The sequence below is a fragment of the Netta rufina genome, assembly GCF_964035555.1.
Source record: "Netta rufina genome assembly, chromosome: 3".
Taxonomy (NCBI): domain Eukaryota; kingdom Metazoa; phylum Chordata; class Aves; order Anseriformes; family Anatidae; genus Netta; species Netta rufina.
In genome coordinates, this window is record NC_140125.1 from 117,955,874 (window position 1) to 117,973,726 (window position 17,853).

General features: G+C 43.3%; 1 protein-coding gene across 1 annotated transcript in view; it reads right to left on the minus strand.

Annotated features, from left to right (window-relative positions):
- PKHD1 (PKHD1 ciliary IPT domain containing fibrocystin/polyductin) overlaps nucleotides 1-17,853 on the minus strand; it is a gene marked incomplete at both ends in the record, with an annotated part of 259,585 nt that overhangs the window by 175,144 nt on the left and 66,588 nt on the right. The window contains 1 exon segment of the mRNA XM_084284494.1: nucleotides 1,743-1,893. Coding sequence (XP_084140620.1) covers nucleotides 1,743-1,893 — 151 coding nt within the window.

Genomic DNA, 17,853 nt, shown 5'->3' on the forward strand with positions numbered 1-17,853 from the left:
AGCTGTGCATCTTAAAGAAAGGTAAGGAAAAGGGGAGATGACTCCCATCCAATCTCACACCAGAGCAGACCTCAGCACATCTTGACTCCAAATCTAACCAAGACTACACAGCTAGAGGCACCCATGTCAGTGCAGGGCAGATACAGCAAGTAAACCAGCAAAAAGAATAAGTTCAGATAAAAAATTACCAAGTAGGTTTCTGCTTCCAGAATATTTCATCCTATGTTTGGCATGTAGCAATACTGAAATAATAGTATTTGGAAAATTTGAATGCTGCTTTCCTACCTGAATCTACGTTCCAAAGCTTTTGGGAAAACATGATAAAGGGGAGAAATGATTTGAAATCAGAGAAGCTGAAAGCATAAAGATAGTCCTTCAGACTTCACTAAATTTGATAAAACCACCATTTGCTTCACAAGTCCTGGCTGATAGATTATATCTGCCTTTGAGTAGGCCCAAAGGGGCCTCTACTACCAGATTGTGCCCCCCTTCTTCACAAAGACAGAGGATGAGCCCCCAGATCCCCATCTAGATTTGCAGCCAAAAGTTTCAGAAAACTGGGGCTCAGTCTTATCTCCTCCCTTGCACCTCATAATCACACTGGGGTTATGAAGCACCTTGCAATGCTTAGCTTTATGATTTTCAGTGGGGGGAGAAGGAAGAAAATCATACTAAAGTGTTTTTTTTATTACAAGTTCTTGCTAGATTTTTTCTTTTAAGCAGGAATGATGTTTGATGTAGTAGTTCTTAAAAAATCTAGACTGACAAGGTTCAAATTTCTTTGGAAATGTTCACACAATAGGGACAAACTTGCAAAGTTTTATCTGTATAGAACAGATGTTAAATGTTAAGATTCAATGTTAAAATATAACTGTTAGATGCATATTTTTCATCATCATCTTAATGAAAAACAAGTACCTTTGACACCCTTTCAGTATAAAATAATTTTTATCAACAGAAAAGATCCAGGTCCTTAAACCTATAGAAAATTCTTCTCATTTTTTTCTTCTCAGTTTCAGCATAATCTTACACATGAGCTGAACTTTGAGTAAGCAATTGAACCAGAACAACTCATTCACTTAAATACCAAATGTGCCCGGCACTCTTCATGATCAGGGCCTAATTTCCAGGAATGAACATTTCTGGCACCGAATGCCAAGTTATTTCAATTCATACTTTGATACTCCCAGAGATGCATGTCCTGATACTTTTTCTGGGGCTACCTCAAGGTACACAAACCCTGCAGACCCAGCATTCCCCCCACGCTCATACTTGGTTATTCACTTTCCACCAGTTGTGCTCTAGGATCTTGTATTATTTATTACATTCTGTAGCTGTGCCCTGCAATTCTGTACCATCATTAATTTTGTAAAGGCTTTCGCAATACGCTCGCCTCAAAGATGCCAAACAAAACAGAGCTGATTATTGTTATCAGCACTGCCATCCACTCAGGATAGCAGCACTTTCGGTAGCTGGGGGGTAACGAAAAGAAAAATAAATAAATAAATAAATAGCCTTCCTAGTCATATTGTCATTATGCCTCAAACAGCATAAACAATGCCTTTTGCATACATAATAATTAAATGCTTCCCCATCGCCACCCCTTGGCATCCACCAAGAGCAGGCCAAGGCGGCTGCCCAGCCTGGCATCTCCAGAGCTGGGCAAGGGCCGGGGGGCTCACGGCCCTGTGAAACTCCACGCCTGGAGGGAAGAGGAGCGCTGAACCCCCCTTTCTGCAGACCTTGGAGATGCAGCAGGTTGAGGGTGGCCGTGGTAGTCCCCAGCAGCAGGGTCCGGCCTTCTTCTATCGTGACACTATCGCCATCTCGCGGCGGGTGGCCAGCAGGCCAGCTGGAGTCCTCGGCCCAGCGGCCACAAAAGCGGAGGGCGAGCTGGAAAAAAGAAGGGGAGAGGGTCAAAACCGTCCCCTCCCTTGAATGTCAGCTCCACGTGAAGCGTAGCACTGATTAACTTGAAAACAGCAGGCAAATAGTTTGATTCATGATGAGCAATGGAGAAATTATGTGTGCCTGTGGCTGATTCCTTCTCACCTCTAAACTTTAAGCGTGCACCTTGCAGCAAAGGTTTGGCTGATTTCTTAAGGAACATGGACATATTTTTATGTGGACTTATATGCACGTGTGGACATAGGCAGTGATAAAACATCATCCGGACTCACACACGAGCTATCAAGAACAGCTTCAACTGATCTGAGGGGAGTGGGGGGGAACCAGACATGGAAATATTTGTGGTCCTCACTGGGTTGTGCTAATCTGAAACAGCAGTGGAAAGGATAACCCCCATACAAAGGCAAAATGTTGTTCCTTCATTTTCAGTCAGAGCACAAATATCCATTAAAAGCTTTTGCTTGGTAGGTGCGGTTTCGGTGAGTCGATACTGGTGGTGCTATGACAGTCACTCTCCCAACTGTGCTATTGTCAGTTTTAGTTTTGTGCACCTGATGGTTTGTACACCACCTCTCATAGCACCTAAAGCACTCAGATAAGGATTATACAGTGGCTACTGTCTTAATTATTCACACTAGGGATGCCTGTTGGTCCCCAAGCTAAAAGACAGAACCAGTTTATGTCCATCCTCTCTGTAGGGTATGGATGCCAGTGTTTTCTATCCTCTGTACCATTCTGTGATTTCCCTGCAAAGGGATTTACTTGATTCGGTCTAGAGTGAAGCCTGGGATAAAGTTAATGTGCATGCAGTGAAAACATCTGGAAAGCTAAGTGCCCGGCGTCAGAGAGAGTGAGCCACTTCATCACTGCAGAAGCACAGATAAGCCTTCACATCTGTGTGCAACAGTTGCAGAGAGGACAATGAACATCTCTTTTCTCTATACTTGCTAAGTGTTATAGGACAAGATTCATCTCTATCACCAGCAAACATATATTTGTGTATTTCAGAGATTTGTGGCAAACTTCCCAGCTGAAAGAATAGAAAGGTTTTTTCACTGTCTTTCTAAACAGGCTGTGGATTACCCTTCACAGGCAGTGTTCTGAACCAGATTATATACAGTATACACGAGTGTACAATAGACCCACTGAAAAAAAATAAAGAGCTAGCTAAAATTATTTTTTATCTCAGAGCAGGGGATAGAGGAGGGAACAGTTCATGGAAAGGCACGCATTTCCCAGATACCCTGCTTATCAAGCCAACTGTAGCACGAAATTGCAGATGCCATAAATTCCTGTCTGGCACAACCTCAGCCAACTCTGCTAGCAAAGCACTGCACTGCATGATACAGTTGTGAAACAGTGAGATTCAGCTGAACATTTTGCTGAGAACATTTCTCAAATGGCTTGAAGTCATTCTGACATCACTCTAACCCTCTCAAGAAGCTCCCAATTAATGCTAATGTTAAGAAAAATAAACTCCTCTTCTGAATATCATTATATATATATATATATATATAAACAGTTCCCCTTACTTACTAGAAAACATTCTAGCTCTTCGTTTAAGGTTCTGTCTGTATAACATCAGTGTTTAAGTTACTCTGTTATTCTTGCTAAGTTTTTGGTGTCAACTCTTAGAAAACTGTGTATCCATCCAGTTTTACCAATACCTCCTGGCATAAAAGCTAAGAACTATCAACCTTCTCAGGACTGTAACTCAGAAAATGTATAAATATACTGAAAATAAGTATTTTAATTGTTTAGATAATATATATGTCCACAGTAAGAAGCAGTCCCTACACCATCAACCTACACAAAGATAAACACATGGAATTCTATTGCTGAAAAGCAAGTTTACTATCCAGGACTGACTACATAGAGGCAAAACAAAAAATAATGGTAACAATTTAACTGAGGTCATCAAAATCTGTCTTTCTACCAGGTCCCTAAAAAAGTTCTCCAGTGAGAAGATGCCTGGCTTAGTCTGCTTCCATGCACATCACCTGTATTAGCATCTTTCATGGGATTTCTAATACGTATTTGCTTTTATTTAAAATATATATAGTAGACAGATGAACATCAACTTATAACACAGGATCAAGAGCAATTTATAATCAATCATACCATCCTTGTATTACTGGAGAGGGTACAGATCTAAAGAATCTGTCAGAAGAGAGAAAAGGGGTTTTGGTCAAGGCACTTAAAATTACCAAAGCACTAAAGAAGATGTAGAGGTGCTAGTGGGAAAGCAGCTCTGTAGTAACTAAGGAAAGACATCTGACTGATGGATGAAAACGAGACAGCAGAAGATTTTACTTGGTGACATTTCTCTTGCCGTCCTACATATTCTCAAAGACAAAACAAAACAAAAAAGGCATATCCTATACGATCTGTGAGAGAAAAAGCGTGGTCTAGTGCAAAACTAGTGAAATGGCCAACTGTGTTAAATAACAAGTACAGCTTGCCCAGACCTCGTGGATCCTATATGATTACCCTCTCTGTTTTCTGGGAGAAAAACACAGTACAACGTCCAGCTATATGGGTCTTTTTAAGCCCGTGGTTAAGCTATAACTGGTCTTGTTAAGCCATGGTGGTTATGTCCAGTTCCTATGAAGCAGCCCATGGTAAAATGACACAAACTGATGCACACACAAACTAATTGTCAAGAAAGGTGGGCAACAGACTCACAGCTCTAGAGGTCTATGTTCTCATCTGACCCCAATAGTTTCCATCCATGGGATCTCAGAGAACCTTTTCAGTTGTGGTGCCTGTCTCATCCAGCTGTCCAGTCAGTATGGGACAGACTATAACCCACATGCACAGGGGGCTTTGCTGCTCTGCAAGCTGAGCACGCTTTCATGACTGCCAGGACAGACTGACTCACCTGAGAGTCCAAAGACAAAACAGTGAGACAGCATCTCATCTCTGGAAGGCCACGTCTTAAACACCTCCATCATGCAGAGACTCCAGCTCCTGTCCTTCTGTTCACAGCAGAGCAGGATAAGAACAGCCCTCTCCCTATTAGACTTTTCATAAATGTAAGACTCCTTCCTTTTCCTTTTTTTTTTTAACCTGCTTGGCACACAGCACTCAACCTATGGACTTATTTAAACACTTCTACATAAGACTGAAGAGCAGCAGCAGCTGTGAGGACCAAGGTCATGACTGAGCACCCATCCCAGGGTTTAGGAGACTGTAACATCTCTGCATCCACTGAACACTTAAACTGGACACCAAAACGTTTGCAGGACGTTGCCTCACATCTGTCATCCATAGGAAACCCACTCTGGCAATGTGGGTTCTTCACTTTGTGGAAATTCTTCACGTTTTGAACCCAGTGCAGCAGCTGCTTAGTAGGGAACCAAGCCTGCAAAATAACTCCCTCCCCATCAGAGCTCCAAAAAGGAGCTTATGCAAAGATAAAATAATGTTTAAAAGCATACAATAAAAGATGTGCAAGCTCCTTGCAGTTCAGCACATTATCCCCTTCCTCCCTCCTGCACCTTCTTTTTCCATTTTCAGGCAAATTTCTTTCCACTTTCTGTTCTTAGCTGCTGCTGCTGCTGTCAGGCAGCCTGGGGTTGCCTGTGCGTCTGCCACTGGGAACACAAGCTCTCAGCACCAGTTTCTCAGCTTCTGCCTGTGACTACCAGGGCCCAAAAACAGCAGCAGCAACTGCAACCAATGAATAAATAACAGCAATAGGCTTGCATTCCCACACAGGCTGGCAAACAAGCTGCAAAGGGAAGGGATTATAAATCACCATTCCTTCAATTTTCGGCCTAAATTTTTGTAAATTACAATCACTCCGCTAGCATAACGCATTATCTGGTGATTTTTAACTCCCCTCCATCAAAACAAAAGGTATTTTGAGGTGTTAAAAAGAGGAGAAAGACCCGTTTAGACACAGCATAGCTCGTTTGATCCCATTTTGCAGTGACTTCCTAATTCGCTTGGTTATAGGTGGGGTTTTACTGAAGTATAGTCCCAATAAGAGGACTGTTAGCAGCTGTTACAGACACAAGACCAGAGCCTGCATCCTTTGATCAAAAAAAGGCTGAAATCTTAAAACCAAACCAAGAAGCAACGGTTGATCTACAGCACAGATTTTGCTTGCTGCTGTGCTCCACGCTCTCTTTTCCTGGCCTCAGCCCAGGATTACCTGAGACATGGCCGTGGAGAGAAACCCAAAGTCAGGCAGGTTTCCCCACCAACCCCACCTTCAGCAGCCATCTTCCTCCTTGCCCCCAGGCACATCCACATCACCTGCACTTTCACCAGAGAGAATCCCCAGATTGCTTCCTGTGATCTCCAGCAGGAAGAAGGTGAACCATCAAGTCCGTCGCCCTCATCCCTCCTGGTGTGCCTGGCCATGAACAAGCAAAGGTTTTGAATGCGAAGAGATTGACACACACAAGACAGCCTTTTCCTTGGTGCTGACAGATTGCCATTTAACCAGCAAGTATGGAGAGCAAGCGTTGCTGTCCTCAGTCACCACGGAGAGACAAGGTTAACATTTTAAGTGATGGAGTAGCACGCTGTAGACCCAAGACTCCACACCACGTTCGAAACCCCTTTAATTTCAGTGATGGATACAGGGAGCTCACTTTCCAGGCTGTGAACTCTTGACAGCTCCTCAGTTTAATACATCAGGAAAAGATTTACACCCCCACACAACCCCCATCCACCTGAAGGAAAGAAAAACATATATTTGGAGGAGACAAAAGAGGAAAGGAGGTATTTTATTACCCTAGATGTCTTTTACAAGGGAAGTATTTTCAGCCATCTGCTCTAATTATTCCTCCTGTATTGGCCACCATCTCCATGCAACAATAGAAATAATTATCTCCTCAAGGGCAAAAATAATAAAAGAAATATTTACAGAAACAAACAAAAGTTGATTATTTTTAGCTCCTAGGGAAAAAAGCAACAACAAGCTACTTCTTAATGAAGGAGCAATTAGGAAGGTGAGGAGAACGTTTATAATTAAAACAGACAAATTGGTGGAGGCTCCTCCCTCCCACACGCTTGAAAGAGATGCAAATGTGTGTTATTTGCTACAGTCAGTGGAGTTTGTGCACTGCCCTATTCCCCAATAAGTAGAACCTGTCTCTTGGCACAATTCCCTGCCTCTCCTGCTTTTAGAACATCTAACCCTATGCTGAATTAACTGAAAAATGTTCACCACTTCTGCAGTCATAGGATTTCAGTTGGTGTAGCTAGGTCTTCCTTTGCACAGCCTGTGTCCCTGAGACAAGGATGCTCTTTCATCCCACTGTTACAAGAAGTGTCCTGAATGCACTACAGCACTCAGCATGAAAATGTCCTTTTGTTGATATAAATCAAAACCAAAAGATAACTTATTGCAATCTTGGTTTCAGTCCTGGCAGCATACAAGGAGTTTGCTAAAGGAGAGAATGAAGGCATATATACAGCTTCATGGGAAAGAGGGATTAGGGCCATCCCAGAGAACAGTAAGAAAACACACACTTGCTATCAGCAGCTCGGTACAACACCTTATCTTGAAAATTTATGTATTCAGACATCCACACCAAAATGAGGAGAAATTATTGACTGTGCTATGAAATCAAAGAATGGCCAAACTCAAGTTGTTCAAGGCTAATAATGAATGTAGAAGTTCCCAAGGCTTCTCCAAGCATTTCTAGGGTGGAGGGTACCATTTAATCCTCATTACAAAACCTGCCACCTGACAGAGAAGAACCACTAACCAGTACACTGTGAACCTTCCTCTACTGCAGGCAATTCACCTCCTGTTCCAAAAATGGCCAATTTTCACTATGGAAAAGCAAACAAGACAGAGATTAACAATTACCAGTTTTTGCAGGGGATCTCTCAGCCAATTGAAACAATTTCAGAGAAGCTGCCTCCAAACATTTACATAGCCTACGAGTTTCTTTGGAAATCAGAGCTTAATCTGTCTGATGGATCATACAATGGGATTGGCAATCTCTTAAAGGTATTTGATTCACGTGCACTTCATTAGAGTCCACCAGCTTTGCCATTGCATGTCACATTTTCAAGGAGGTTTCTAAGCTGGAAGTGAGGGAGCAGAAGGAAATGGAAGGAGCACTTCTGGAGAAGCTTGCTATGGGTATCCACTTCAAAAAGTTTTTTTGCAAAAGCATCATGTTCACCTCTTTCGTTTCTATTTCTTTAAAAATAGTTCAATTCGGAAAGTCCTTTGAAAGAACTTGATAAAAAGGAGAGCATGTTTTGACTTCTCTAGTTTCTCCTATCCTTCCATCAGAGAAAGGCAGCCTCCTGGATCCCAGTAATTTTTGAGCATCTGACCCTGAGAAATTCCTCTCCCAGTTCAGTTCCATGATGTGATTCCTGAAAACAGCGTGGTCTGACCACTGACGTACTTCTTCCCCAAGGGCTTGCATTAAGACAGCCCCTGATGCCAGTTCAGCAATGAGTAATAGGGTGGTAGTTTTTAGATGTTGGTAAAAACTGCCTTGGCAAAACAGTGAAGAATTTTACAAAAACCCAGAGGGATGAAAGGAAGTTCCTCTCCAAACCACATCATAGCAGAGACCACCTGTGGTTAATTAACGGAGTAGACACTGGTAAACAAACTGGTCAACAAAGGTTGATGGATAATGGGACCATCTTCTTCCAATAATTCAGAAATAAATGACTAAAAAAATGCAGGAATGGTTGTGCTCAAGTCATAACTCACTAAGTAGCCAAACATATGTTAAAAGTCAGAAGGAAGCAAAGACATCTAAAGAACTATACAATAGGAAAAAAAAATGAATCATTTATGCCAAAATACAACATTACCCTCAAAGCAGACTGGAAACAATATACTTATTAATAAACTAAGGCTGGGAATTAGCAAAGTGCTTCTGACCATCAGTGCAGTGAGAGGCTGTAAAGAGTGAGCTCCTTCCCTTTTGAGTTGTGGTAGACCAGGCATGGACCATAACCCAACAGACCTTTTCCAAGGCCAAAAGATGGTATTTTTTATGTCTGTCTGCATCAACTGTTGCTTCTTTTTACCCTTTACTCCACTTGTAACATGTAGGTGACATTACAGATGAAGGAACTTCTCTTGGGTAGGGTGACTCCCAGAAGAATTGATACAGCATGGATCAAGGATGGGCAGGTGGCTGGACACAAGGACCTCTCTCCTGTACCTTTATTTTTAAATGAGATTGCCTATACCCTGAATTAGAAAGAAATAATTGTTCCTTTTTTTTTTTCCCCCCTCCTTAATTTTAGCTGTCCTGCAGGAATTTTTCTGACTTCTGATGAGTTGCACAAGCACAGAAAGGGAAGAATCTGGCTGGGCATGTTCTCTACGGGACTGATGAATGACCTAGTCTCTCTCCAACTATTACAGGATAAATCTGTTTACACACAAAAAATTGACCTGGGCCAGTGAGGTGGGACTAGAACCAGGAAACTGGCACGTCCCAGAGGTAAAAATGCATTTGCAGCCAACAGCATTAGTAACTCAAGACCATAAACAAGCCATGCTGTCATTAATTACTCGGACAGGGGCAGCCGCAAAAGCAGTGAGAAGACCCAAAAGCCAACTGTAAATAGTTCGTCTAGCTGATTAGTTCAGAAAAAAAATGAGTGGGCAGTTTCAGAGGTCAGAGCCCATGGCACAAGTCAGTCTCAGGCCAATTTGCAACTGGACAATGGCATGAGAAAGAGCTTAATTCTTCTTCTTAAAAGAAAAAGAAGAAAATTTGCCACCAAAAATAAAACACAAAAAAAAAAAAAAAAAAAAAAAAGGAAGGCTTTTCCAGCAGGGGAGTAATCACTGCAATTTCCAAGCACAGAAGGTAAGGCTCTTTGCACCAGAGGTATTTAATTAAGGACACGGAATATTAGTTTGATCGAATGGTGCTTTCATAGGGAGGGCACTGAAAAGACATCGCTGTTGGAGGGGGGGGCTGCATGTCCCAGACACAGTATGTTTCAGCTGCCTATACCCAGGCAAGAAAGCTCACCTGAATCCAAGGTAAAATACCAAGCATCAGGGGAATATGAGCAGCATTAAACCACTCCGTAATTAAACAAACCATGAGACTCGTGGGAAGGCCCACATCTATTTACCACACTCACGTGAGTCCCAAAGTGTTGTTCTCAGCTCTCCTGGGGTTTTTTGAAGGTTATGTTGGGAGGTTGATCCTAGAACCAGAAATCTTAATTTCAAAGATAAAGGAAAACACTGGAATCTAAGGAAATATCTTTTAGCACATGATAGCTTTTTCTTGCTGTGGCAAAATCTGCCCATGGTTGCTGGCAAAGAAAAAAACACCCAAGCTGCATTTCAAGGGCAAGGGACAAAAAGGTCAGTGCAGGAGCAGCAGCTGGTGCCCCAGTGTCTCAGAAAAACACTGAGATTCACAAAAAGAGGTGGGGAATGCCCACGCCTGGATGGCAAACTCAAGAGGCAAAGAGGTTCATACTAGGAAATATTTTGGAAGTCACTGAATTGGAGAAGCAGAACAGAGGCACACATTAGACTCTCCTATGCACCTAGCAAGATGCTAAACTGATGGAAAACGTTGTCTCTGCTGGAATGAACGGTGAAATTCCCATTTGATTAAAAAAAAAAAAAAAAAAGAACCTGCAATAGTACTTTTTAGCAGCTTAGTTTAACACATCACAGAGAGCAATAGGCAATCTTTCTCTACAATAACTCATTGCTAATTCACAAGAACCTTCCTAATGTTCATTTATGGCCTGATATTCAGAGACAGTTTATTTCAGTGGAAACTATCCCAGCATAATGTAATCACAAGCCCAACTTGCATGAAAACCCTGTGCATGGAAATACATTGGGGAATTCAATGCAATCTTCCCGTTCAGGTACAAGAAGACTGGTCTTCCCTTTCCAAAACACAGTTCAAGGGCACACATAATTTACACATCTCTCTGAAACAGTGATTTCTCAGAGACTGAAGGCTTCCAAGACAAATTATAAATGGCAGTTTAATGGTAACAAGCAAATTGTAACATGCAGTTGTTTACACAAGCAGAATAACCACGCCTGGTGACTGTGCTGGACTTTGCAGCACGCACTGCGCAAATATTGTCTCACAACTGAACAACAATGAGTTACTTTAACTAATCTGAGAGCAAACATTGCAAATAAAGAGATTAGCTTAAGCATCTTCTAACCACCTGCAGGAAAAGAAATCAAATTATGTGCCTGCATGTCAGCAAGAAGGATTTCTGAGTGAGCTCTACTGCAAATGAGGGGATACAAGTCTAATTCGCACCAGTAGTGCCATTGAAGGTCTGATGATGGGTTTTTTAGTGATCAGGGGGTAGAGGTCAAAGGACTGGGCTGGTATCCAGTCCCTAACTCTCACGCAGCTCCTAGAAGGAGTACACATCCCATCACTGCTCCAAGCCTGGTTTACAAGCCTGGTTTACAAGGGCTTTGCAGTGATTTACCAGGCCAAGACTGAAAATAACTTTACTGCTTGAAGGCTAAAACTTAGCATGTGCTGCCCTTCTTTTATCACTTACATACCCTCTCTGAAACAATTAAGATGACACTCTGCCCAACTTTAGCACCTTCAATCTATAGCCCCCCACCCAAATATGGTGGAAAGCAACCTGCTAGGAAAATTATTGGTTGTAATCCCTCTTTATATGAAGGGAAAGCTGGTGTACTCGCCAATACCTTGCAGAGCAGGATTACATTGCTTCATTATCCCATGAGGCAAATTCATCTCTGATTGCAGCATGCCTGGGTTCTGCTGAATCACTGCAGCAGCTTCATCAAAATGTTTTGCCAGATCATTTTCACCTGTCTAAAATGTATTTTTAAAGTAAATTCCAGATTTGAGAGGGAAAACATGGATGGGCATGAGGAAACGGCTTCAGGCTATACTCCATCCCAGGGTAGGATCTGATGCAGACCAGGAATATTAAAAGTTGTTTTTCTGGAATTTGCTTCTTTGCTCCAGTGTGCATAGAGCCCCAGCGGCTCCCCCTGCCCCTCAGGCAGCACTGCTGGGCTGGGCAGGTGCCGGAGCCCTGGCACAGGCTGCCCCGAGAGGGGCTGGGGGCTGCTCCTGGGAGAGCTCCCCAAGCCCAGGGACGTGGGGCTGGGACGTGCAGCCTGTCCTCCAAGCCCCTCACTTACTCTGTGCTATAGGGGCGCAGGTTTTGGCACTCCCAGCAGCCCGTGAGACCTCCCTGCTCCTGCAGAAGTGGGTGACACCAGCCAGACTCCTGAGATGGAGACCGAAGCCTTGTGCTGCCCTTTCAGTCCTGTACCTGCCCAGCAGGGAGAGGCTTTCACCATGCGTGGCTGTTATTTCAGTAATGCGAGCTTTTTAAGCGACTCATCCTAATCTGCGAGCTTTCAGAGTCCGCTTTCAAATGCAATGTCCTGTTTAGTTTTAGCACATCAACAACATGCTTTCTTAGCCTATCTGTATGCATTATCTAGTGCTGTAATGTATCATGTACTGAACTACAGCATCATTACAGGTAAGTGCTCAGGTTTAAATGCAAACATAATTGCATAATGTGGTACAGCCAGGAAGAATAATGCAGGAAATAGAGCCAGCTCCATCTGATAGTGCAATCTGACTGGAACGCCGGCCGTTCGGATCAAACGCGCAGCCCAGATGGGGCAACCAAGAATAAAAGTGCTTTGCGGTATCTTTATTGTCATCATCAAAAACACTTATCTGCCAGAAAGGTAAAAAGGTGAAGATGGGACTCTTACAGAAAAGGTCACACAAGCAGTAGGGGAACACTGGGTTATGATGGCTGGTGAGATGGCACTCCTTAGCAAAGGCTACCTTTGCACCATCACTGCAAGCTGAATTTTCCAGTTCCTAATGGAAATCTGGATGTTAAGCATCGTTTAGAAGACTGGGCACACCCCTCCTATTTCCCTGAAGACTAAGGTGTCTATTTAATTTCAGTAAGTCCTTATGTGCAAGGAGCTGTACAAACATCAGAGATCATTCCTGATGCAAGACAACTTCCAAACAAGGACATATCTAGAACAGAAATACGCATGTAGTTAAAATTAAAACTGATTCTCAATGGAACAGTGCTGCTATCTTTTTTTTTTTTTCCCAGTGGTTTGAGCTGCCAGTGACACACGATAGGCAATTTCAGCAGGGGCACAGACAGCTCCAGAAGCCTGAAACTAGCTGAAGTTCATTTAGGAAATTTTGCACTGCATGGCTGTGCCATGAGCAACCACGCCCCAGCTGAAGAGCAGCATCACACACGCTACGGGACATTAGCCACTCTTGTCATTTCAAGAGATTTCAGCCCAAACTTCACTTTAATCAGATAACAAGATGAGAGAGTAGCGTGAGAGAGAACCCCTCGACCAACACGCCACATGGCTAACTGAGAGCCCTTTGAGTTCAAAGTACAAACTGCTGCTGTCTGGGCTACAAAGCCATCCCTTTGTCTTTCGGGGCTGTAACAGCTCATCTTTGTTGGGAGCACAGATCCCCTGCAATGTGCTGTGCCTTTCACTATCTGCCCTCCCACACACGTTTGTCTGCCTGTTAATAACTTGGCAGGACATAAAATCTAGGGTCCCAAGGAGCTTTGCTGGCACATCCAAGTCCCAATGCATTCAAGTGCTTAAGGATGCAGATGTTGCCTGTTAGCATTTTCCAAAGGCAGACTTGACTTCAGGAAGAGTTGGGCATCATATTAAGGTACATACCTGAATGACTGTGTACATACAGGGGTTGGAAGTGCCTTGGTGTAAACCCCAAAACCCTGCCCACTGCTAACTATCACCGCTTGGAGGAACTTGTCCAAATTTTCATGTTGCGGTGTCTGCATCTCCCAGAGGTGAAAATGAACACCAACAAACTCATGGCCATGCTGGTAACCACTGAGTGCTGTCCTTCCTGCACGGGAAATCTCACTTTCTGCCACATTTCCTGAGCCATCTCAGCTTTGAAACTTTGCCCCAGTTCATTAGGCATAGATAGATTCAAGACAATAAGAAGCTAAGTCCCAAGATCAGGAAAACAGAGAAAAACAGACCTTGGGTGAGCCATCTCCACAGTTGATAGAGAATTGCCCCCTGCCAGCTGTTTTGCATCTGTTTAGTCAGTTTTGCATAGGTCAGCCTGAACATCTAAACCCATTTATGATGTCCATGCACACACATGCCTGCTGGTGAGCTCTGAGAAAACCTGTCCTCAACACCAAAAGCAAAATCTATATTTCCCACCCACCAGACACAGGTTAAGGCAGGAGGAAAAAGGCAAATAAATGAGAATTAAAGTGACAACGAAAGAACAAGAGTGTGTGTGAAAGTCAGAACCACAATCCCTAAGTGAATAAAGCTGAGCCTGAATCCCAGACCCAAAGAAGATGTGTGAAAGCAGGAAAATAAATCAATAAGCAAAGCAGCAATCTCTTGCCTCAATTTTATCCGAGGAAGTCAAATTTACTGAGCTCCTCACAAACTGTCTTTGGCTAAAATCACTGCTAACGAGCTCTGACATTTGAAATTTAACTGAATATGAGCTAACAGCTCCCAGCCCTGCACCACCCATGAAGTTAACTGGGAATATTTTGTTAATGCCGTAGACAGGCTAACTGCCTCTTTATTGAGGAGACGCAGCATTTGCTGAAAAGCGTTTATAGCGTCTGCCTCACCTGATGCCTCCCTGCCCTGGGACGTCTGCTTTTCTTCACGGGGCCTGCAGAGCTCTCGGTCCCCTCCTCTCCTTCCCATCAGGATGGTAATTGTTTGCTAGTTTTTACGAGGCAGCCTTACGATCCCTTAATGAAGTCCTTTGCTCTGCAGCCATTCCCAAGGACGGACTGGGAACGAGGGGTTTCCACCTACGGAGCTGCCAATCAGGGAAACACACCTGGCACTTCCAAGGGGTTGTTAACTCAGTCCATTGCCCAACTCATCGTGAAAACAGCCTGTTTTTACTGGCAATCACATAAAATTAACCCCTTTGTTAAAGACAGAATGAAGGCTCTTAGATAAACTGTGGCAGAGTGCTTGAGCATGCTGGTTTTTCCTTCTGCTGCAACATTTTTTTAAATTTATTCTGTTTTAATAAGTGTTTCTGAACTGAAATTGTACAGGAATTCATTCAGCCTCCAACTGTGCACCTCTTTCATGTTGTTTAGAGTGGGGAAAGACTTTGCCATAACACCAGCAGTTACAAGACAAGGAAGGAAAAAAAGAAGAAAAAAAAATAATAAAAAAAATAAAAATATATGTACTACTTATTCTTATTCTACTCCTTACTCTAAAGTCTTCACACAGAAGAAGTGATACAGGATGATTATGTTTCCATCACTACCAGTAGCTTGCTAGAAGCTTTCCAGGTCTTTGTTATCCTGAGGATATTACCACTTTTTTTTTCCCCCCCCTAAATGATGCAAAACCCAACTGTGTCTCCACACCACACACAGACTCCAAATTTTCTTTTTTTCTTGCAGATTGGGTGGGAAGCCTGATCTTATGGCTCAAGACATGGCCAGGTACCAAGCTCAGCTCCTCAGAGCTACATACCTGTAGAAGTGATGCCTTTTAAGCCAGCATCCACCTCACATTGAGTGTCATACATGACATAGGTAATACATGTCTAGAGTACAACCTAGCAGAAAATATTGTAGAGATTAAAAGGGAAGGAGATCCTGGCCTTCTAGAACCCATGTCTAGTCACAACCAGACCACCTGAGTTGCTGGTCCATGTGTTTATCCAAATGAGACCCAGAAAGCTCAACAGCTTTATATATGCGCAGCAACCTTTTGTTCTGAATGAATGTCTGGGAACAGCCCAGCAGTCAAGAGAAAAGACTTGCAGCAAGATGGAGCCACCACAGCACCTCGCACATGCTGACAGTCACATATAGGCTCCGTATTCTGCAAGATTAAATCCAATCAGTTTTAATGTCCATGAGGGAACCAGAGCATCGAGGGGCAAGTTTGGTACTAGGAATGCACATCAATCAGGGCCTCAGTGCAGCACCCTTAGGTGCCTAAAATGAAGCACCAAAAATAAATAAATAAATAAATAAATAAATCAAATAAATACATAAAGTAAAATGATCTATGATTTTTGTTTAAGGCTAAAAGAAAACATGCTCCTTCCCCAGATCTGGCATTTCAGTACTTCAGGCCAGGAGTTGTCTCCATTGCCACGGTCAAATCCAGTCTCAAATCTTTATGCTTGACCAGTATAAAGATAGCATCTCTTTCCATGGTCCAGCTGTGGCCAGGGCCCTTCCCCCACAACGTTCACACTACTAAAATCTCCCAGCTTTCAAAACAGGGTAAACACTGCCCAGCTCCCTACTGGGCACCAAAACTGGCCCCAGAAACATCAAGTGTAGGACCATGCTTCTCAGAAAACTCCTTCGTGCAGTATTAGGTCCACTGGATTGCTCTATTTGGGACTGGGAAGAGGACACAAAGTCAGATGGTGACACAGAGGATTTTGTCTGGGACGCAAGAGCTGCCTGAAGGCATCTTCAACCCAAATCACACCTAAGGAGGGACAAGACCCTCTCGTACATTAAATCACACTCCAACCTGGGAGAAGAACAAGTCCAGGCCATGTGTGTCTCCAAGGAGCTCTGCCCTTCCAATCAAATTCCCAATGGGGAGATGAAAAAGCTTCCCTTTTGGTTCATCCAGAGCCCAAAGCTGTGCACCCCAGCATGGACCCAGCCATTAAATACCTCCAACCCTTTCCCCCAAATCAAGAGCAAGTTCCACAAATGGGGAACCAGGGCCACGCTTCTACCACAGGCCATCCACCTGCTTCAAACCTGCCAAAATGCCAAAAGAGTCAATTAGAGGCTGTCATAATTAAACAGGAAAGTGGCAGCAAGAATGTGTAAGAGCCTGGGAGCAAGCACGAAGAAAATTTGCCCAGAGTCCCTCAGGAAGGCTTCCTCACACCCTCCCGACCTTAACTCAGGCCTTCTCTGGGTGAGGAAGGGGAAACCTTGCTTTCTGTCCCCCACAGCAGTGCCTCCAAAACGATACTTTTCACTCTGAATCTGTGTTTCTTTTCAGGTTGGGGAGCAGGAATAAATGGATGGGAAGAAGGAAAATGGTTCTCCCACTTCATTCTAATTTCACACTGAAAAGGAGTGGAAAGACATCGGTGTGCTGTGGGTTATGGGGTGGTAGCATCCCATCACAGGGGGAACGTCCAACCGGTCTCCAGTGCTACACTGTTAGAGGGATGGGAAGAAGAGGGCTCCCTGCAAAAGCACATGCAATTTAGGAAATGATGTCTTCTCATACACTAGAAAGATGGTGGGATGGGGGAAAGAAAAAAAAAATAAAAAGCTATTCAAAAATGGGGGAAAAAGAAGAGAAAGAAATACATATAGTTCAGCCCTTGATTTTTTGAGGTGGCAGCAGAAAAGGAAAGAGTTAAACCTCAGATCAGGAAGCAAAAAGTTAAAGCAAAAAAAAAAAAAAAAAAAAAAAAACAACAAACACACTACAAGCAGATCTCCTAAATTTTCCTATTGCAGCCCAAGGCCGATCCCATTAAAAGGAAAAGGGAAAAAAAAAAAAAAAAAAAAAAAGCAGGAAAGGAAAGAGAAAGAAGGAGAAGCAATTTCGCTTATCCTTTTCTCGCACACCTAGCAGCCACTTTTTTTATTATTATTATTATTATTTATTTATTTACCTCCCCCTTCCAGAGCAAGGCCCTTATTTTCTCATTTAGTCCAGCAGAGATTGTCCTCCCGGAATGACCTTTTTTTTTTCTTTCCCCTTTCTCTTTCTCTCCTCCTCTCCCTTGTCCTCCCCCCCTCCTCCTCCTCGCTGCCTCCAGGCAATTGCCCTCATGCCAGTAACTAGATAACACACTCTATCAGAGATTTTTTAAAAAATCATTGCAAAGGCACTAGGGCTGATAGTGGCATCAATCCTAGCCTGACACGGGCTCGGGTCAACCATTTATCTCT